The 22,214-nt window shown below is 37.4% G+C and overlaps 2 protein-coding genes across 3 annotated transcripts in view; one reads left to right on the top strand and one right to left on the bottom strand.

The window, feature by feature from the left end:
• The window catches only part of RIBC2 (RIB43A domain with coiled-coils 2), a 52,593-nt gene that overhangs the window by 5,783 nt on the left and 24,596 nt on the right, over window positions 1-22,214 (bottom strand). Inside the window, exons 1-4 of one of the 2 annotated variants that reach the window (XM_072333806.1) lie at window positions 9,549-9,734; window positions 7,209-7,290; window positions 3,851-4,195; window positions 3,082-3,200 (exon numbers count right to left, since the gene is read on the bottom strand). In XM_072333806.1, the coding sequence (XP_072189907.1) occupies window positions 3,082-3,200; window positions 3,851-4,195; window positions 7,209-7,290; window positions 9,549-9,668 (666 nt within the window). In that variant the 5' untranslated portion in view covers window positions 9,669-9,734. Of the gene's footprint in view, window positions 1-3,081; window positions 3,201-3,850; window positions 4,196-7,208; window positions 7,291-9,548; window positions 9,735-22,214 lie in introns of those variants that run through there. The other variant, XM_072333814.1, reaches the window with a different exon arrangement.
• SMC1B (structural maintenance of chromosomes 1B) overlaps window positions 10,007-22,214 on the top strand; it is a 30,266-nt gene continuing 18,058 nt past the window's right edge. Inside the window, exons 1-9 of the mRNA XM_072333801.1 lie at window positions 10,007-10,142; window positions 12,580-12,768; window positions 13,065-13,177; window positions 14,202-14,405; window positions 14,730-14,968; window positions 15,355-15,613; window positions 16,887-17,027; window positions 19,343-19,425; window positions 20,667-20,874. Of these exons, the coding sequence (XP_072189902.1) occupies window positions 10,007-10,142; window positions 12,580-12,768; window positions 13,065-13,177; window positions 14,202-14,405; window positions 14,730-14,968; window positions 15,355-15,613; window positions 16,887-17,027; window positions 19,343-19,425; window positions 20,667-20,874 (1,572 nt within the window). The remainder of the gene's footprint in view (window positions 10,143-12,579; window positions 12,769-13,064; window positions 13,178-14,201; window positions 14,406-14,729; window positions 14,969-15,354; window positions 15,614-16,886; window positions 17,028-19,342; window positions 19,426-20,666; window positions 20,875-22,214) is intronic.

The raw sequence follows: 22,214 nt of genomic DNA, 5'->3' as shown, positions 1-22,214 counted from the left end.
AGCAAACACGGTGATCCATCCCACCAGAGAAGACTTCTAACCTGGGTTTATCTCTACACTTGCTTTTATGGACTTCAGGTTTCTAAGACTAGAGTTCTCCCAAGCATCAGGCCTGAAGAATGTCAGAGGGTTTTTTATTTGCTATGGGCAAACATGGGCAATATCCCATTAAATACTAGACAGAAGAAAAAATAACAGAAGAATCAGATGTGCAAACTAATAAAAGATGAATTCCTATTTTTAATGGTAAGTCAAGCTTCAAATTAAATAAGATTATGCAGAAAATACCATGTTCATTAGATGATTCATAAAACATTACAAATGCCCACAAAAAGACAAAACAAAAACCAGAAAGATTTTCAAGGTTTTGATATTTCTGGGACACCAAACCAGAAAATCTTGGTATATACTTTTAGTCTATGAATACTACAAATACAGCAATTATTTTTAACTCTGGAAATGCTCCAAAATAAAGCACATTTAACAGAAAGTCATTTTGGATGGATTTCACATAAATAACTCCTGAACAATTATGAAGAATTATTGAAGTTTCAACAGTGTAATTTTTACTGACATCACTTTATTAAGGCAGTCCCACTGTGATTTAGTTCCAAAATAGGCACTTATACCTCGTTATCTTAGCCTTCTCACTAAGAGGGACAGCCTAAAGTTTTCTGAGCTGTCTGGGAATCTTAGTGGAGAAAACTCTCAACCCCGTACATAGCCATGTATTTAGCACTACAAAATGATTAACGACACTGTGCAATAAAGATTTTTAACTGGGTAAAATCTGATACTTTTTCCATCAAGTCAATTGCCCAACAAAACGTAATTCATCGGTGTAGCATGAAAACAAACCAAAAAAGCAAAGAGATGAACAAATATATGCTGCTTCATTTCTTTTAATCTGTGCTCCAACGTTCATGCTATATACTTCCATTCTGCTGATTTAAGTCAAAAAAAACACAAAGAAATGTACATGGAAGCATTGCAAAGTCAGGACTTCACATATTTAGAGTAATGACAAGCTCTGAGCGTACAAGGAACTGAACTGCTCCCAATGCAGGACTAAGAGAATGCACCATGTACTCTGAAGCCCTTACCACAAGCCATGAAGCTCACAAATGACCAGAGTGATCCATCCATAGTCTTAGGAGCTTGGGAAAGACATATATACCAAGAATAGGATATGAGTAATATAAAATATTTGCATAGCAGTCTTCATAGAATGCTTAAAAACAGAGTTAGCATTCTTCTATGTTCAGACAAATACTTTATTTCAGGTGAAAAGAGGCACCAAATTATCTACTCAAAGTCTTGATATTGCTGGGGACTCTGGACTGAAATTTGAGGTCAGATATAAATACTCCTTTTCTAAAATACATTCTCTGGCTGAGTGCCTTAGTTTTCTCTTAGGAAAAAAGATGTATAGAAAATCGCTCTGTCGCAAAGCATTTTTCTACTAGATACAACTGCAATCTGTACAATATAGATTGTTGCTTCTTTATTATTATGTCCTTTTGTGAGAAAACAAACAAACAAATATAATATGTATTTAATATGAGCACAAATAAAGTAGAATGCACATGGCCATTATGAAAGACAAACAAAAAGTTACACCAAACTGCCCCTCTACTCCAGCCCATTGCCCAAGTCCTATCATAAATTGAGGAACTTTTACATGGAACTAATTTGTATGACAACAATTAATTTGGATATTATTGTTAAATAAATTGCATGTAGATGTACCATTTGGGGTACTTTTATGGCTATTGATGTAAAATACTCTTCAGTAGTGTGGAATTCAATCAATAACATCCATTGAGTCACCATCCCTGGATGTGCTTAAAAACCGTTTCAATGTGGTGTTCAGGGACATGTTTTAGCAGAGGGTTATTAGAGTCAGGGTAGTAGGGTTAGATTGGGGTTGGACCCAATGATCTTTAAGGTCCTTCCCAACCTAAGTAATTCTGACTCTACGATTCTGTCTTGGTCTAGCTGTATATAGATAAACGTTCCCATACACATATATATATGTATACACATATACACATACATATATGCCCAATGTGATTTGAAGGGCTTAGGCAACACTTACACAAACATTTGCATACATACTATCACACATAATCAAAATATACCATACCTTATGTAGGTAATGTGAACGTGCTTTATTTTGTTGTGACTAAATAAAGGTAATTCAGGCCAAATATTGTTTAACTAAACAAATGGTGTCCATCTAGCACTTTAAGCTGTACATATAAGATGTAAAGGACTAACCTAAAAAGAAAAACTGCACAGTAAGATGAAGAATTGGAGTATGACAGATTGCAGTACTAAGACAGGTGGAATGGAAGTGAATGGAATGGAAGCCCATCAAGTTTAACTGCCTCTTCAAAGCTAACCAAAAGTTACAGCAGATTATTTCTGGCATTGTCTGAATGCCCCTTGAACAATTGCCTTGGGGCATCAACCACCTCTCTAGGAATCCTGTTCCAGTGCTTGACTATCATCACAGTATGAAATTGGTCTGGTTATCAATGATACAGAAAAGTTCGTGTCATGTTTCAATGAGCTCCAAAGCATGCTTGGAAAACAACCGAGAGACACACAATGTGTGCTAAAACAATGGTCTTGGGGCAGTAATAGAAGTGATAAAGGCAAAAAGCCACTGGTAGTAATTTTTCCACACAGTGAAAAAGAAAAGCTGGCAGAGGCAATTAAAATTATCAGATGACTGAAATAAAACCAGAAGGAAGCACTGAGAACGTTTTCTACACCCGATTTTACAGACTAGAAGTCCCAGAGAGACAGGAGATTTGTGGCTGCCTGCTACAAAAAGCTGAGAGCCAGAAGGAAGAATTCTCAGAGAAGGTAATAAGACAGAAAATAGCCAGATCTTTGCAGAGGACAAAGAAGTGAATAAATCTTCTGACTCATCACTGAAAGGTAGCTGCTATCCAGCATCTGTGAAAACATCACTACTCATTGTACTTTTGCTCACTAGTCATCTCCTTTCCCCTCCATTTCCTCTCCTCCTCCACTCATTAACAGAAACAAAAACCAACAAAATGAATTTACCTGGCTTTTGTTAAAGTCTTTGGTAGCTGCACAAACAGCACGTCTAGTTCTCTCTTCTATTCGTTGTTGCTCCATAGTCTTTTGGTCCAGTTGAATCCTATTCTTGTCATGAAGATCATCTGCATTAGATTAAAATGAAATGTAGTCAGTTTTCTTAGACATATGTGTCATATGAATATGGAGGAAGGGGAGGCTACAGATGTAGTAAGCTGATTTAGGAAACTATTTTCCAATCCCATCACCAAAGCCTTCCATCTTGGAATTTCAGATGATTCACAAAATCAGTTTATTTTGCAATCAACCTTCTCTTAGCAGGTAAACAAAGCTAACAGTTAAAAAAATAAAATAGAACACTAAGCATGTTTAATAGCAAGTTAAGAAAAAGAAAAATCAGAATTATGTTGTTTGCTCTACAGAAGTAAAGACTGGATGATTTGACCTACTGAAGTGTGTATATAGTTTGCGTGACATATATCTATATGTTTGAATGACATATATGTGTATTTGTATTTCAGAATACTCTGATACTTCATGTGAGGTGTAAACAGAAATGAAGCCTAGGTAATAATACAGCCACTAAGCTATCAAATTCTTCATTTATTTATCAAATATATTACAAGTTGTATAGCAAAAACTGCTCTTTCTCTAAGAGCTGAATTCACCACAGCACTGCTATGTCAGAACCTTACATAACAGGCTGTACAATTACGTCCTATATACCCGATGTACAGAAAAAGCAGATAAAACCTCCCCTATCTTCTTTTGTTACCTAAATATTTTTGATCAGCTAATGCATTCTTGTATTCTCTCTGCTGCTGAAGAGACCACTCTCTTAACTGCTCCTTTTGAAATTTCGTCCTCTGAGCATAGTTTAAGTCTTCACCCATAAACTTCTGCAAGCCAGATACAGTGCATCGAGGATCATTGTCTGAAAGTCGAGCAGGTCTATCCTTCTTTAAAGCCTGGGGATCAGATAGATCAAATTCACGTCTTGTTTCTGGCTTCTGAAAATTCTTCTGAAAGTCACTGACAGCCTTGTTAATGTTCCTGATATTGCTCTTCTGTCGTTCTTCTAACATACACAGTATCTTGTCGTTCTTCTTCATTTCATTAGCTAGAGTAAAATGAGCACAATGAACATATAATTCTTAAAAGGGTATACACATCAAGATGGAAAATGACACACTCAAAAGGAATAAGTAGGAATATATGTATTGCAGGGTCAACACTTCTGGAATGACCTACAAAGAGTCATTCTGCAAAATAATATTAGTAATATTTATTTCTAGAATACTTTAATCTTTCTAGGAATTAATTTTCTTATTAATGTTACAGTTATATAAAATCATGTGAAAACAATACAATAAGTACCTCTGGAGCTATTACATTTCACGTGATGAAAGCTTACTTTAACAGATGAAGTGTACGGTTTACTAATTCTTCATATTTACTTCCGATTTACCATTATGACTAAAATACAATGAGTTCCTTATTAAGAAACACACACACAATAAAAGATTCTCAATTTAAAGCATGTAGATACATAGGTTGCTCCAAAAGTAATGCTTTCTGTTTATTTCCATGGAAACTGCAACAGATAAAAAGAGCACAATAACACTATTTGACAGAGCACATTTTCAGCTATAAAGCACTATTTCTCAACACAGTCACCACCATTTTTGTTAGCGAAGAACAAGAACCTGCATGCTGTGCTCAGAAAAATCTGTAGTAGCAGATGTGACCCACTGTTACTGCTGCTGAAACGAACAACCCATGTGCTAATGTCCCCTGCTTGGTCTCCATCAACACTCAGTAAGCATCAGTGAACGACAATGGGTGCCATTTTTTCTGCAAGAAGTTATTCAGTGACACACATTTGCACATGCATGTCAAATGCCATTTTGTCAGACAGCCCCTCTGCTGCCACCTGTTGCATGGCAACAATATGTAATCAAATACTATCAGGAAGGTTCAACCTCTACAGCCATACCACCAACATTCGCTTCTGATGTCACGGACCAACATAATAAAATAGAAGGCTTTACTTTTGGGGCAACCTCGTAGTTATTTCACCATTTCAGTAACTTTTCTAAGCACAGAACTAAAAGAATTGGCTGTTATTAACGGGTTTTGAAGAGTTTAATAGCAATTATCAATTTAATAAAAATGCTAAATAATCTAGTCAAAAGTAAAAAACAATGCATACGTGATAGCCATTCAAATACAATTCACAATGAAATATAATTTCCTTTGATACCAGACTTCTGGCAGTTTCCTAGGAGTCCAAGTCTGACAGGTGTTTCACCAGGATAATCAAAACCAGCAGCAGAGGAAGGAAGGAATATAGGAAGCACAGAAGTTGTCTATTGCAACTCAGATCTTTTTGAAACATGCAGAGTGCCCAGCCTGTGGGACCTTTAGAAGTGATACCATTGAAAAAGTGTTCCAACCACAGAGGGTCACATCAAGAGTTCTGAGATGAGTGGACATAGCTAAAATAGTTCTGTGGCTGTGTGCTCTGACTCAGCAGTACCTCTCAATTAGAGCCCTGTTTGCAATACACGCAAGTCTGTGGATGAGACCCCAATGCGAGCAATAGTGCTGATGCACTGTTGGAAAGGCATGCCATTCAGAGAAACCTTGACATGCTTGAGAAGAAGGCTCACAAGCAACTTTAAGTTCAACAAGGCCAAGTGCAAGTCCTGCATATGAACTGGGATAGTCCATACATCAGTATAGACTAGGAGATGAATCTCAGCCCTGCTGAGAAGGACTTGGGGATATTGCTGGATGAAAACTTAATATGTGCTGATAATGTGCCCTTGCAGCCTAAAATGTCAGTCATACCCTGGCCTCATAAGAAGCGCAGCTGGCAGTTTGAGTGAGGCAATTACAGCCACCTCCCCTGTCAACAGTAAAGAATGGGGTATCGTGTAACTCACTTTGGGGCCCCCAGCACATGCTGCTGTTGAAATGAGTTCTCATGAGGGCCCAATAAAAGAGAGCTGGAGCACCTCTCCTATGAGCAAAGGCTGAAGGAGCTGGGTTTCTTTAGCCTGGAAAAGAAAAGACTTCAGGAAGACCTTATTGCAACCTTTCAATGTATAAAAAGGGCTAATAAGAAATAGACTTTTTGCTAATGTCTGTAGTGACAGAACAACGAGCAAGGATTTTAAATGTAGGTAGGATGAAGGTAAATTTGGATTGGATGTGAGGAAGAATTTTTTTTTATGAGAGCAGCGAGAGTAGAACAGGTTGGCCAGAGAAGTTACGGATGTCCTATCATTTCAAGTGTTCAAAGTAAGCCTGGACAGGAGCTTGGGCAGCCTGATCTAGTAAATGCTGTCCCTGCTTATGGCAAGGAGGTTGGACTGGATGACACAAGTCCCTTCTAACCTAGGCCATTCTGTGATTTTAGCAACAGAAATCTGCATAATATTCTATCTACTGATTCTGTATATGAACAGCCAGAAGGAACATAAACCTATGTTGAAAGACAGCAGTAAAATAAGTTTGCCACTTGTGCTTGAAAAATAATTATTATTTTTCTAAATCATCCTATATTTTCAGGTCTCTAACAATGCTATTTATCATGATTTATTAAGAGAAAACACTGAAGATTAAAGGCTATTCAGAAATACATACCAGTTTACCCATGACAATACGAATCCCTATGAGATCCTACCTCAAATAAGGAAAACGCATTCTACCAATGCAAACATAAATAGGAATACACAAAGGATTCAGTTTGTAAGTCTGAATTTAGACAGAAGCCTAATTGCACATGCACCTATAAATACACATATACGCAGAACTGATATTCAAGGAGATTGACTTCATTTGAAAATAATTACAGCTGTTCAAAATACACGGGATTCCAACCTTTTGGTTTGCTGGGCTGCACTGAATGAAAATATTTGGCCATATATAAAAATACACAATATAGTTAATACATACAAGTAACAAGATCGTTATTTTTAAATATTTTTTTATTAAAACATTAAAAAATAGGGCATCAAAAACAAAACCAGTAGGCTGGATGTGTATGAAAAGAAAAAGAAATGAAATACAGGACAAATCCATTTATATTTAACTTTATACAAACATGAGACTATCTATGAATATACCAAATTCTTCATTTCGTGCTTTTTCAGTTGCTTCTTGAAATTTCCTGTCCTTGACCTGGGCATCCAATGCATCTTTATCAACCTATTAAAACAAAACAAAACAAAAAGTAAAAACAACAACACACCAACATGGCTAAGTCACTAGATGCCTTTGCAAGACATAAAAAAACACTGACAATTCTTCAAGAGCCAGATAAAGTTATTTTAATAGTCTTTGCCTATGAGAACTGTAGAATCACTAAGGTTGGAAAAGACCTAAGATTATCTATTCCAACTGTCCACCTACCACACATGCCCCTCAGTGTCACATCTACATGTTTCTCGAACTATTTTGTCTCATTTCTATAACAATAAAAGAGATGTAAGTTGACCATTTGCTTCACTTTCAGTCATTTTGCCCCCTTCCATAGGCCTGCTGTGCTTTCCTGATTTCTTCTTCCAATTCCTACTGTTAGGATTTTTCCCCCCTCAGATGACTTCCCTTATAAACATGCACACCAGAGGATGAGAAGTGCAATAGCTATGGAGCATTTACCTCTGTCATATACGTAATTCTCACTGCAATAAAAAAGGCCAACCCACTCTGGTGAAGGAAACCTTTGTAAAAATACAGATTTTACACTGTGTTCTTTTTCACCAGGGCAGAAAGCAGAGGGCCCTCCAAAATAAACTCTTCCAGACACATTGTTAATGTGCATGCATCAATTAGGCAAAGACATAAATTTGTTAACTGTAAGCAAGGGTGAAACCATAAAGAATCCTGCAATATAACACTGCCCCTGCCCCTCATTCCTCCCGTTCCCCCAGAAAACAAAATAATCTGATAGTGTAAGAAGCATTAAATATCAGCTCATTTAGAGGTTCCACTTGAGAAACCAAGCACACATAACAATGGAAAACATTGTTGAGAGAAATTCAGTACAACACTATTAGTATGTAGAGTGCTCCAAAAGTAATGTCTATTTATTTCCATGAAAACTACAATTATTGGGAATAATACAAGTAAGAGGGAATCATACAAGTCAGACAGTGTACTGGGTAGTACGTTCAGAGTTAGATTAGAAAAAAATGGGGAAAAAAATATCTTAGTTCCCATTTTGCTTTCCAGACAGTATTTTATCCCCACATGTCAAAAACTACTCAATCCCCAGTTCAAATATTTTTAAGCTGTCAAATATTGCCTTCATTTTTGAACTGTTGCAGACAATCACTCAGATAAATTAGTGAGAGAATGACAAAAGAAAGAATCTAAAACCTCACCGGAAATAGAGATACACTCTATACCTGTATAGCTTTGTTGACTTCACCTGTTTTGGACTTGGCTTAATTTCAAACAACAGGAATAGCCCCTTCTGTAAGCACTTCTTGCTCAGCCAATGAATATGGCATTATTAAATGATGCTCATCAAGATACTCACAGAATTCTTCCAATACTTCCACTTTATATGTTTATCTTGTGTAAGTGGAGCTATTAAAACCTGTCCAAAGGTAGCTCTACAACAGTATCTGGGAAAGACCTCCAGATGGTATAAATCAGTACTGCTCAGTAAAGTACATTGAGACCCAATGATCTTCCCTAAGTGAGAAAGGGCATTTTACATTTAATTTTTAAGGCCCGAGAAAAGCCATCTCACAGAGAAATTGTGTTTCCTGACCAAGAAAGTTGAACTTTCTTACTGTGCCCACCCAACTTTGTTAAAACACATTATTAGCTCCTACCATTTAACTGTACCATTGGCTACCATGCGTCAGGATACTGTACCAGACTGTTGAGTTCCTTGCAGGAACTGCTATTTTACCATATAACTGACTGCTGCACAGAGGTCACAAGAGCAATTCCAAGGCAAACAAAAAAATTCCTTCTGCTGACATATGAGATGCTTCATTACCTGAGATCACTTAGATCAGACTGTCATCTGTTGCAACCCTACCTGCACAATGAAGTTAATAGACTGGGCTCATTTGTTTCCACTAAGCTCCCACTAAACGAGCTTCTAACTTTGATTATAAGCTACTTATTGCAACAGAGCCCTGAAAAGCAACTTAGCAGCAAAATCTAAGCTTATTTCACACATGAGATTTCAGGCACAGCAAGGGAAAATTAACTAACTCCCTGTACAGAATCTTCACGGCTATTTAGATAACTACAAAGTACCACTTCCTGATGCCCAGACTAAGACAAAGCCTCGGGGAGTTTGCTGCCTCTTCCCTCTCCCTCCCCTCAGCCAGACCGGCTCAAATCGACTCGGGCTGCCGCGGCTCCACAGCCTCGGACAGCCCCGCAGCCGGGCAGGCTCCAACCGCGCCCCGACCCGCAAGGAGGCTTCGGCCGCGCCTCACCCCTATCGTCCGAACTCGCGCGTTAAAGATGCGGCCCTGACGCTGCAGCTCACTCTGCCGCCGCCGCTCCAGAGCAGCCGCCTCCTGCAGGTCCCGCTGCTGCACCCTCAGCCCGCTCATGGCGCCGGCAAGAAGCGCAAGCAGCGACGATCACCGCTAAAGCACAACACACCGCGTCGCCATGGGAATGAGCTCCCGCCCCCCCCCCCAGCGCCCGCTGGCCAATCAGGAGCGGCCGCGCGGCCGCGAGCACGAGGCAGGCTGCGGCCTTGTATGTCGGCCGCTGAGGGGCGAGGCTGAGTTTGGTGGGGTTTCAGCTTTGCCGTCGTCTGGTAGTCTCCTGCTCTGCTTGTGCACGCTGAGGGATTTATTTCCCTCCGTGTCCCCTTCCAGAAGACAAGCCATTAAAAAAATACCTGGTGGTTTGAATTTTGTGTGAGGCTGAAGTTGGAAGGGGAATGGCCTCTGCACCCACTGCCAAAGGGATGGGCTACCTGAAGCTGCTGATGGTGAAGGACTTCAAGTCCTGGCGTGGGGAGCAGCTTATCGGCCCCTTCATGAGGTTCAACTGTATAATTGGGCCCAATGGATCAGGTAGGAGGTGGGAAAGGGGCATTTGGTGGTCATGTGTGTCCTCCACTGCAGCCAAGATGGAGGTTTCTGTTGCCCTTGCCCTGCTTTCCTAGGCTTTTTCCCTGTCTTAGTTCTGGGCTCTTTACCATGTCTCTTCAAGACTCATGAGGAAGAAGCCATTACAGCAATTGCATCCAAGTGTGGGCCCAGTAATTGGGCTACCACAGCCCTATTATGGCACTGAATGGGCAGCAGCTTGTCCCCTGAGGAGCAGAACTACATGATTTTGCGTAAGGGATGTAGGCTTGTGTGGCCTCTTTGCAGGGACCTGAGGGCTTTCTTTTGTCACAGAAGTGTTTTATCATGTCAGTGAATATAGCAGATCATCTTTCAGATTCCCTCACCCCAGGAGGTGGAATAATAAAGGGAAATGATATTAGTAATGTCTCTTAACTTGTACTATTTACATTGTGGAAAACAGGACGAAAATCTTCCATCACATGATGAAGACAAACTTTAAGGCAGCAGGCTTTGTTAGAGGCAGGGAATCAATAGACAGGATTTGGTCTAGATTTAATGAGAAAAATAAATGACATTAAGAAATCCAAGGACAGCTGTTTGGGGCAAGTTGTGTAATATTTTGAATGCTTTCCCTTTCTCACATTTAGAAAAATAGCAGTCTCAGCACCAAACACTTTGGACATAGCAGTTTAGTCCCCAAGAGCTTGTCAGTGTGTCTCAGCATAGTTAGGTGGTGGGTGCTGGAAGTTTTAAATCTGTGGCTCGCTTCTGCTGAACACCCTATTCAGGCAGATAGGATTTTATTCATTACTTGGCAGAGAACAAGGCGGTGCTCTAATGAGGAGCCACAAGGACAGGCTTAGCATTTGGTCTTAGTTCCCCAGTCCATTAGTGATTTAGTTTATGATTTTGGTTTTAGATCCTGCTGCTCCTGCGCTTATTTTTTTCAGTTGAAATGAGATCCATAAGTGTAAATTGGTAGCTTTTGCCAGCGTTACTGTCACATTTTGAATTACCCTATCCCAACCTCACTGTTTCATAGTGGAAAGCCTGTCAATCTGAATAAACCTTTTAGGTCAATCAGGAAATAATAACGTGAATATTTGTAATCTTTGAATTTTAGGTGGTTGTTTTCTACTAAGTCTTCTGATGCTTTGGCAAATGATATAAAAAGACTTTTTTATTTTTATTTTTTTCTGGTCTGAGATGTATTTTCAGCAACTTTTATTGTTGTGGGGAATGCATCTGGGAGACTGCTTTTGTTTTCCAAGACACTTTGTGAAAGAGTCCCTATGCAGCAAAATTCACTGACAGCACTACACAAAGCAGGCATGCCCAACCCGCATGCTGCAGGTGGCCTGGCTCAGTCTGTGCTGAGCTCCACATCTTGCCCAGCATCATTATGGCATCTGTTCTTCTACACCAGTGCTTTCCATTGCTCAGCAACAGCAAAACATTTGTGTATGATGGGAACTGTCTGCGATGAAACCCAGACAGAGGGATGGTGCAGTGTTGTGCTAAGTCAAGTTGTTGGGGGGAAAAAAAAGTTGTGTTTCAATTCATTGGCTAAATGCAGTGCTGTTAACAGTGATACATAGACAGCCCGACTTCCCATTTTGGTAAAGGAATTTGAGAGTAAGTTCACATAATCAACTGATAAATCTGATCATATCACTCTACTAGACTTCTATATGACCTATCATACCAGAGAGAAATATCCCTTGCTTCACAGTCATGCCTTATTCACATCATTTTTCTTTGGCAGCATGTAGCTTTGTGGATAAATATTTTCAAGTCTGAAGCACAGGAAGAGTAATATTTCATCAAAAATCTCTGATGAGCGCCTTGAGAACTGAGTAAGAATTATACTCACTACACCCACTTCAGTGGAATCAGATTGATGCATTAGTTCTGCAAAAATGAGGTCAAATATCCTCCAAGGTTTTTTTGTTTGTTTGTTTTTGTTGCTCTCCTTTTTTTAATGTTATAGAAAAAAAATATTAAAGAAGCTGTTACTTATATACATTAAATTTACTATGTATTTAATAAGTGGCCCAAGACAATTCCTCTTCACTCAGTGCAGCCCTGGAAAGACAAAATGTTGGACACCCATAATAAACAAAAAAGGGTTCTATGAAGTAAGGACGATGATACTGTTAGCTCAGCGTAATGACAATAAAATTTGTTCTACCAAGCTAGATAGATAACAGGTAAGTTTTTATGATGGTTTTATTAAAGACAAGCTTTTTATCTGCTGCCAGTGTTGCATTTCAGAAATGTATTTCTTTTTGTGTGCAATATGTTTTCATCAATGAAATACAGAATTGGAATTATTGAAGGCATTTGTGTCTACATTTATATGTTTCGTTAATTGTTAATCATATCCCTCCGTTAATCTCTTCTGTGTCAGAGCATTGACTTGTTTGTTTCTTTCTAGGAAAATCTAACATAATGGATGCTGTTAGTTTTGTGCTGTGTGAAAAGATATCTAATTTGCGAGTTAAAAGTGTTCGAGAACTAATTCATGGAGCTCACGTTGGAAGACCAGTTTCTTCTACAGCAAGCGTGAAGATTGTATACTGTGAAGAAGATGGGGAAGAAAAGACGTTTTCAAGAGTTATCCGTGGTAGGTGGCAGGTTCTTTTGGATGTACGTTCTGTGGTCTGACACCTAAAAAATAAAGACCCAGAAGAGTTAACTTTGAATTTCATGAAGTCCATCAGCGGTATCTTGATAGCAAGTGTAAAAATTCCAGAAAACCTATACTAAGTGTAATGTTAAAAATTAACCAGGGGTTAAGAGAATAGTTGAAGTCCATTTTCCTCAAGGAAGTTGCTCAGGGAAAGAAATATGGAGCAATTTTACCAATTTATTTTCTTTTGTACCCTTTTTATGACGATTGTTTATTCTTTCCTCCTTTAGATGGTTGTTCAGAATATATTTTCAATGATAAATCTATTACCCGGTCCGCTTACATATCTGAGCTTGAAAAAATAGGCATACTTGTCAAAGCCAGGAATTGTCTTATTTTTCAGGTGAGCACTTAAGGTATTTCATAAAGAGAATAAGTTTTTGAGATTATTTGATATCTGTAACAGTTATCTCTTTGGTATTCAAGCTAGTTTTGTGGTGCTGTCAAGCCAATTAACTTTATCTTGGCCTTATAAAAAAAAATTAAGTCTTCAGAATGGGAATGATAGACCTTATGTGTGCATTATTACATTAGAAAGATAGAAGCTAGTTTGGAAGAATGCTTTGATTCTTCAAAATAAGAGATGTAGATCTTTACTTTTAAAAGCTTGCAGTATTAATTTCTAGGAATGCTATAAATTGAAAAGCATTTGCATCATATAACGTTAATCAAGAGATATGAAAATCTGTAAGACTTATCTTTTAGGGTTTGAAACCCATATTGAGTTATTACTTCAAAAGCATTTGATGATACAAGTCATAAGCACTGCTGTTTCTCTTTTGTAGAAAACCTGGGTGTGCATTCTTCTTGTGATCATAATTTCTATGGTGAGGGTGTTTGCCCACCATAACAGCAGATTGAAGTCAGAAAATGTATTGAATACAGTTTTCTGAAAATGATGATTGTTTTAGGTCAGTGAGGATTTGAAAGCTAATGTATGGACAAAGCTTGTGTGCTTATTAGCTTTGGGTGTTCAAATACACTGACTTGAGCAATTGCACTTTCGAAGTAGCTGGTTTTTTTCATTGCAGATGTCTTTCAGTTCTCTTAAAGGGGCTAATGAGGTAAACTTTGTTGTTTCTGATACTGCTTACTTGTTTAGGTAGATCAAATGTGCATTTCTTAGGTAGTATTTGATATTATAAAATTATTAGTAATGTGACTTGTTGAGTTGGCTAGATTTTATGTTACTGAACTTTTCCTTGGCTTTGAATCTGTAAGTATATATATATTCAAAAATGCTAATCATTAAAATATCAGGAGATAAACCTGTATTGTGTGCTCTTAGAGAAGAAGTTTATCATTCTACAACATGACCTGCAGTGTTTTGTTTTTGTTATTTGTATTATTTTGCAATTTTGTTTCAGGGAACGGTAGAGTCGATTGCAATGAAGAAGCCAAAAGAAAGAACTCAACTTTTTGAGCAAATCAGTAATTCATACCAATATGCTGAGGAATATGAAAGAAAAAAGAAAAAAATGCAGCAGGCGGAAGAGGATGCACACTTTAATTATAACAAGAAAAAAAATACTGCAGCAGAACGCAAGCAAGCAAAGTTAGAGAAAGAGGAGGTAACTCAAAGTTACTACTTTTGTGTGTGTATTTTTGCATCTTTTCTGAACTTAGGTAACTTTAAAAAAAAAAAGTTTTTCATTTAGTAATTTTTCAATATACTGTAAAATTTACATTTCTCTATTATTATAAATATGTTATTATAAAAACTAAAGAAATTGAAGAGTAGAGTAGCCATTACGGTGAGGGTTGACATGATACCTGAGTTTTGACAGTGCGCATTAGTGGTATACATCAGCCTACATCACTTTGGACTTCAGATTAGACTACTAGTGATTTAAAAAGCCTTTCTTAAGCTAAAAATGAAATTTTAATGTTGGCAGGCAGAGCATTACCAGATGCTTGTTAGAGAACTGGATGCAGAAAGGATGCAGCTTCAACTTTTCCAGCTCTATCACAATGAAAGAAGCATTGAATCTCTGAAAGAGAGTTTGGATGAAAAGAACATGGAGGCTAGGATCAAGAAAGACTCTCTTTCTACAGCAGAAGATGACTTTAGAGCAAAGAAAAAGGAGCTTGGTGTACTAAACAGAGACCAACAACACATAGAAAGAGAAATGAAGTAGGTTTTCCAGTCAAGCTATCTGATAGTTGAGTTAAAGCATAGTCTGCACTGGGAATTGCTTGGCAGGTGGGCATTTCCTATTGAAGTGAGTAGGGTGATAGGTCCACATTATTGGGAAGTTCTGTTGTAGCATTTTACTTGAGCAGTAGCTAAAAAATTACTTATTATTCTTTCTTCCCCTCCCCCCAAACTTACCAACATTTTCAGTAGTTTAGTTGCTTCTTTGTTGTGAGATTTCAGAATTTTAGGCTGCATTTCTTAAACTTTTATTTTCAATGGATGCTTTAAAATGACATCTGTGGGTATGTAACTTTGCAGCTGGAAATTGGTGGCTGGTTTGCATGTTTGTTTGAAGGAGTTGTTTTCATCTTTTGTTCTTTCAGGGCTCTTCAGGCATCCCTGATTCAGCAGAAAGCCCTCTATATAAAAGCAAAGGAAAATACTTCCTACCAAATCAAAAAAGTAGAAATTTCTAAAAGATCTCTAAGGGACAAGGAGAAATACTGTGATAAGGAAAAACAGAACATAAAAGAACTGGAGATGGAATTACATGATATTGAGAAGGCGTGGAGAGAATTTGAGAAGGAAACTGAAGAGGAGATATTGCTGACAGTAGAACGTGTTGAGCTGAGAGAACGTCAGGTAAATTGGGTGACCGGGAAGCAAAATATAACTGATTCTTCTGCCTTTTGGGGTAGTGGGACATATCCTTTCTGGGAAAGGGAAAGATAATGTCAAATTTGGAAGTTTTGAGTGAGGAACAGTTCTAAGAAACATATCTAAGTTGCATAGAGAGTCATAAATGTGCTATTCTGATGTTAGAGAGGGTATGTAGTTCAGTGCTTAAAATCCATTTTCTAAGTTACATGAGAGAATAGTGGAGGAAGCAATGAATTTCCAGTGAAAAAGAAATTGAGAAGAATTTGATGGAAACTTCAGAAGGGTTGTATGGAGGGACTCTCCTCTGTGGATTGGGGTTATAGCTACATAATTATCTAGGTCTAGGTTGAGAGCTCTTTTGCTTTGTTTTTTTTTTCCCTCCTTATGGGAGTTCAGATAGTTCAGTGTGGGAAGGTAGAAAAAATACCATGTAGGGTCTTGGGGTGAGAGGATTCACTCTGAGACATGGCATGTTGCTGTAGTATAGAAATATCTGTTCAGTTAGGAAGGAGATGACAGAAATTCACACAAGGCTTCATATTTTACATCCCATTTACTGTGTGTCAGAATCTAATGCTGAGGTAACTTACTTGTATTATTTTAAGTTTTAGAAGGAAAGTACACTATTATTTTATTGTAAATTCACATTTTTTACAACCTGTCTTTGAAACCATTTGCCCAGAAACTCTTCTGTACTCAAGTACTCGCTTCTCTTCTCCACTATCTTTTCCACAAAATATTTTCTGATCAATTAACAGAAAACCTGCAGAGTTGTTTATTTAGCATGTGAATGTTATTTTGCACCTTGAATGGATGTCTTAAATTAGTTATAACTTTGTGGGATTGCTTCAAGCACCATTTTATGTGTTAACCTTAAAATATATATTTGGTAACATTGAAATACTGCGATAGAATGGTACGATAATAAATTCAGAGCTTGCGCTAATTTTTGACTGCACAAAGGCATTGTTTTAAACTTAATATTCACTGTAAATTACCATCAACTTGATAAAACAGGAATTGTTAGAAGTCAGAATAGTTAGTACGTGGTCTTACTTAAGTGAATCTGCAATTCCAAGCGTAAACTTTGAACTGAATCTTCCCTTAATAAAATGTAATGGATGGAAAGGCCTGCAGAATTCAGTATCTTTCATAATATTAATTTTTATAAGGTAGGAAATGACTATTTGAGAATATAAAAACATGAGTTGTTTCATTTTCAGTGCAGTGATTTTATTTTTTGTTATTTGTTCAGCTGGAACGCTATAAAGAACTAAAGGAAATAGCAAGGAGGAAGGTAGCTACACTAACTCAGCAGTTAGGTAAACTTCGTTGGGAGCAAAAAGCAGATGAAGAAAGAATGAAACTTTATCAGAGGAAGAAAAAAGATGTTAAGGTATTTGTGTCAAGCTAGAATTCTGCTTTAAGGAAAAAAAAATGTACTTCTGCATCTCTGCCTCTGGTATGAATGCCTGTATAAATGTGTAAAATGCTGTGACAGAAATCCTCGGCAAAGGAAATACATTGCAAGTTTTCGTACATTTCTCATATTGCAGCAGATTTAGAAAAATAACTTTCTTTTTTTTTCAGAGAATGATTGCATGGGAGCATGCTAAGGATTGCTTTGAACGGTCTGGCTCTGGCATTTCACAGTTACTTAGGGCATGTACATAACTCTAAGAAGTTCCTGGTTTTATAAATGCAGTTGTTCTTTCTGAGGTTACCTAGCACTCTTTATCTGTATGACTGTCATCCCCTTTTGAGGTTTAGTTTGTTTACGGCAGCTGAAATAGTTCAGATGGGACTTGAAGGAACAGAATTAGAGAGATGGAAAATCATGGTGACCACTCTGGTACTGCAGGTCAGAGAAAATGCCTGCGAATATAGATATCTGCTGTCGTTTTGCTTCTGATGTACATCATTGCATAGCTGATTATGTACTCTTAGAAAAATAGGTTTGGAGGGGATTCTTATGTTCTGAGAACTCCAATTAGTCAGGTGAGATGTTACCAGTTCTAAGAGTCCCAACATCTAATTGTTCTAAATACAAATTTGCTTGTAGAGAAAATTGAGTGTGAAATCATCCTTGCCATCAGATTTAAGGTAATGCTTGTACATCTGTTTGCTATTTATATGATTCTACCTTTTATTGTTGAAGGACTAGTTACCAGAAGAAACTATTTACTGACTAGAAGTGAAATAAATTCCATTCCTTGTGCTTCTGAAACTCCACGAATCATATTTTAGCGTTCAGAATGAAATAAGGGATACTGAGAGTTCATAAAGTGCATGTCTGACCATTCACAGTTGGCATTACTCATCCATGCTATTGACAGCTGATAGTTATTCCCCACATTCGGATATGCATGTGATTGCATCAAGCATATACTGCCAGTGTAAGAAAGACGGTAGCATCCAAGTACACTAGTGAGCCACTGTGCTCATTGGGGTTGGAGCACTTGGCATATTAGGAGAAGTTGTTTGAGCTGTATTTCTTCATCCTATAGAAAAAAAAGTGAAGAGGAAAGCTTGGTGCTAACTGCAAGTACGTAGTTAGAAGATACGAGCAAAATAGTCATTATCTTTCTGGAGGTGCACAGTGATAGAATGGGATACAACAAGCACAGTTTGGAATGTGGGAAATTGAGTAAACTATTACATCCTGTGAGCAGTCAAACACTGAGTGTGCAGGAGGACTGGAGTCTCTGTCCCTGAACTATTTATAATTTGTTAGGACAAGGCCTTAAACAAGCTTGTATGAGTGACTTTCCTTTGCATCAGCTGTTGAACTAGGCAAGCTCCAGAGGTCCTTTTCTGTTACTCTGTAGTTTAGTAACAGCTGTTAAGTGTATATAAAATTTCAGCTAAAATAAGGTTAATTAATTATTACTTAATGCTTCTGTATTTTGCCCAGAAAATCTCCTTCAAATCTGGAGATATTCAAGACCCATTTGGATGCCTACCTGTGCAGCCTGCTATAAGAGGCCTGCTTTGCAGTGGGGTGTGAACTTGATGATCTCTAAAGGTCCTGTCCAGCCCCAGCAGTTCTGTGATTATGTGAAACACAGATAGCAGATCATTAGTGTGCAGTGCTAGAAAATCTGTGTTTAAAAGACAAGTGATTGAAAGAGACCAATATATTTAAAATAGTAGATGATAGAGATATGTAAGATTTTTTTCAAAGGAAACGGTAGGTCTTGAGGATTTCTAAAGTTATGACTTAATAAAATACTTAAGTAACTTTATGTTTTTCTTTTACTTGCTGTAGTTTATGGATTTCCATTCAGCTTAAGTAACTAAAAAGACTTGTCTCATTGTTGGTTTGGTTTTGCTAATACAACTTCATTTGTTCTTCTTTGGAGTAAAGCTTTTATTAACATTTTGAATAGAAGAGAATCTTTTTTGTTGTTTGTTTTAAAAGCTGTAATTCACTACTACTGTGTTAAAATTGTTTCCTTTGATATGAGGCATTATCTGAACTGTTGCTGAACACAAAAAATACAGTAGCATCCTTGGTAAGGTGAAATTATTTTGTTGGTCATGGTGCGGCTTATCTACTGATGAGATACTGTTTCTTTAGCATGTGATCCGTAAAAGGAAGAATAGGTAACATTTTAGTGCTTAAACTGAATTAAGAGCTTTGTGTCTTGTTGAAAAAAAATTAGTATTTTTCATTTGTTTTTATAACGCAATCTGTTTGTGATTGCCTAGGAAACCATTGTACAGACTGAGGAACAGATAGAAGAGTATAAAAAAAAAGTAGAGAAGTTGGAAGAATATACGAAGAAATGCATGTATGTTTAAAAATGAAAAACTGATTTTTTTATATTGTGTATTTTCAGGTGTTTTTTCTTTTTTTTTGCTGTGATGTTAATATTTCAATTACTTTATCTTCAATTTATGATGATTGTATATATTAGGAATTATGATGACTCATTCATTGGTTGAAACAGTTTTATTATTCCTTATGTATGTGGGTGTGTAGATTATGTCACTGTGGGTAGAGTTTGAAGCTGTTAATGGACAAATTCTCAGTGAGAGAGTAGAGCAGTTCTGTACTGCTGCTTTAGAAACGAGTGAATATCAATCTTGTGCATTAGAAACTTATGTCAATTCTTATTCCTTGTCTCTCTGTTTCCTGCATGGTTTTCATTCTTTGGAAATAGAGGATGCAAGCTCTACAGTGAGCAACCTGATCCAGCTTTTATGTTAGCCATGTGTTCTGCAAGAAGTCAGGGTAGATATGTTTGGAGATTTCTTTCAACCTGTCTTCTGTGCATCTGCAACATGTGCTTTGATTTAGTGATGCTGTCTGTGTATTGAACAGAGTTCTGTCATGAACAGAGAGCAGCCAATCCATTGTGACTATGATGCAGAAAATTATTTTAATCAAGTAGGTAATAGAGTCTTTGAAAAGGTGCAAAGTGCTTTATACGTGAGAATTTTCAGCCATTTTAGTTTCATAGTATCGGGACTTTTATTAGTATCAGGTAAAATAGTACATTTTAATATACACACAGCCACATATTCTCACTTGAACTTAACTTTGAAACCTTAAAAGATGTGTAAACTGTAGAATGCAACTCAGTAAGTGACTTGTTTCATGAGGGCTGCTCCAAAAGCAGGGTCTGCTATTTTATTGTATTGGCCCACAACATTGGAAGCAGATGGTAGAATGGCAACAGCGGTTGAACCTTCCTGCCAATATACAGATAGGTTTTGTTGCTGTGCAACAGATGGCAGCAGAGGGACATGCTGACAAAACAGCATCTGGCACAGATGTGTGTATGAAACAAAGGTGTGGAGTTGGAATTTCTTCATGCTGAAAAAATTACACCCCTTGACATTCACTGATGTTTGTGCAGGGTTTATGGAGACCAAACAGTGGATGTTAGCACAGTGAGGGTATGGGTGGTGCACTTCACCAGTAATTTTTTATATAATCTGTGACCATAGAATTATTTCAATTTTATAAGCTGAAAGCTGGTATAATTGAAAAAGTAAATAGCTTTACTGTTTTTGCTTCTGTTTGAAGTGAGTCATTGACAGAAGAAAAAAAGAAGGAGGAAGTGCTAGCTAAGGAAATGGAGAATTCAACAAGACGAATAGCTGAAGTGAATGAAGAATTGAACAAAACAGTTGGTGAACTACAGAATGCCAGAATTGATTACCACGAGGGAAAGCGTCAGCAAATGAGAGCAGAGATCGTTGAAAGTCTTAAAAGACTGTATCCAGATTCTGTGGTAATTGAATGACCTTATTTAAATGCCTTATTTCAGTATTACAAACAGAGAGCTATGCTTTAGCATGACTAAGCAGCTAAAGTGAACTGGACTGTCCTGTATGGTATTTTCAGCTTAAGTGCACCTGGCAAAATATGATAGAATTATTTGTGTTGGAATGAACTTCATAAGGTCATCTAGTCTGGCTCCCCTGCAGAGACATCTATAGTTACATCATGTTGCTCAGATCCCAGTCCAGGTTTTTATTTTCCTGCATGATTTGTCTTTGCTTAGTATATACCATAATTTACTGAAATTACTTTGAAGCGGTGTACGGTTTGTAGATACTGATATTGCATTTTCTTAAGACCTCAAAATTTACCAAGATTGTTTTATGACTTAATATTTAAACCATTTTATAGACACTTTTAAAGATACTTCTGATATTACTACTTGGAGTTGTTTCCACCTCTTTAATACATCTAATCAATTGCATAGGTGATCTCCAGGTATATCTTTGTGTATCTATCCTCATTCATTCTCATTTGAGACGTACAACCTAGGGTTCCCATTTTGAAAATAATGCTTATAAGGTGAAATCTGTGTTTCTTTATGCTAGCATGAAAACATAAAATATTATTATTTGCTTCTCTGTTGCAACCTTCTCAAACTGTGTTAAGAGTGTTTTTTGAAGAGATAAATTTGGTTTCCAATTCTGCTTCACAGGTTTTTCAATTCATGTTCATTAGATATTAAAAAATAATAATAATAATCACAGGCATGATTGCATGTATGTTTTTGCTAGCTTTTTGTGTTGAAACGCCAGGTGACAGGAATTGGACTGAGTTTTGCCTAGGGGAGATCAGATTTGAAGGAGCTGCAAATTTAAGAGTGCTCACCAATAGAATGGCTTCAAACAAATGGAAGATGGTTAAGTTGAAGCATCATCATGTAAGGTAGCAGCGTTGCTTTTGAGCTGCTCCTTACACTCTGACGTATCAATTCCAGATGACTGAATACAGTCCAAATTAAAGTCTCGGGCTGAAAGGGTCATGACAGATTTCACCTTCTTGTAATCCACTCAGTCAGAACTGGGGAGAATTTTAGTGTCAGTTGAATTTACAGGTGAAGGTAGTAATGGCTTACTGCTTCTAAATGCTTAGATCTAAAATATTAAAGTTTGTGCACTTCTATTGAAAGATTCTTTTAGTAGTTGGTGAACGTTTAAAGTACAGGAATAGCCATGCAGCAGTGCAAATCCTGCTGTGTGAGTGCCTTGTCATTGATTTGACTGATCAACAAAATGAATATCACAGTTTATTTCAGTTTTTATCATTCCTGCATCAGTAGATTGGCAGTGT

Source organism: Excalfactoria chinensis, chromosome 1 (genome assembly GCF_039878825.1).
Source record: "Excalfactoria chinensis isolate bCotChi1 chromosome 1, bCotChi1.hap2, whole genome shotgun sequence".
Taxonomy (NCBI): Eukaryota; Metazoa; Chordata; class Aves; order Galliformes; family Phasianidae; genus Excalfactoria; species Excalfactoria chinensis.
Note: the sequence above shows the minus strand (reverse complement) of the source record. Positions and strands in the feature narration are given on the sequence as shown.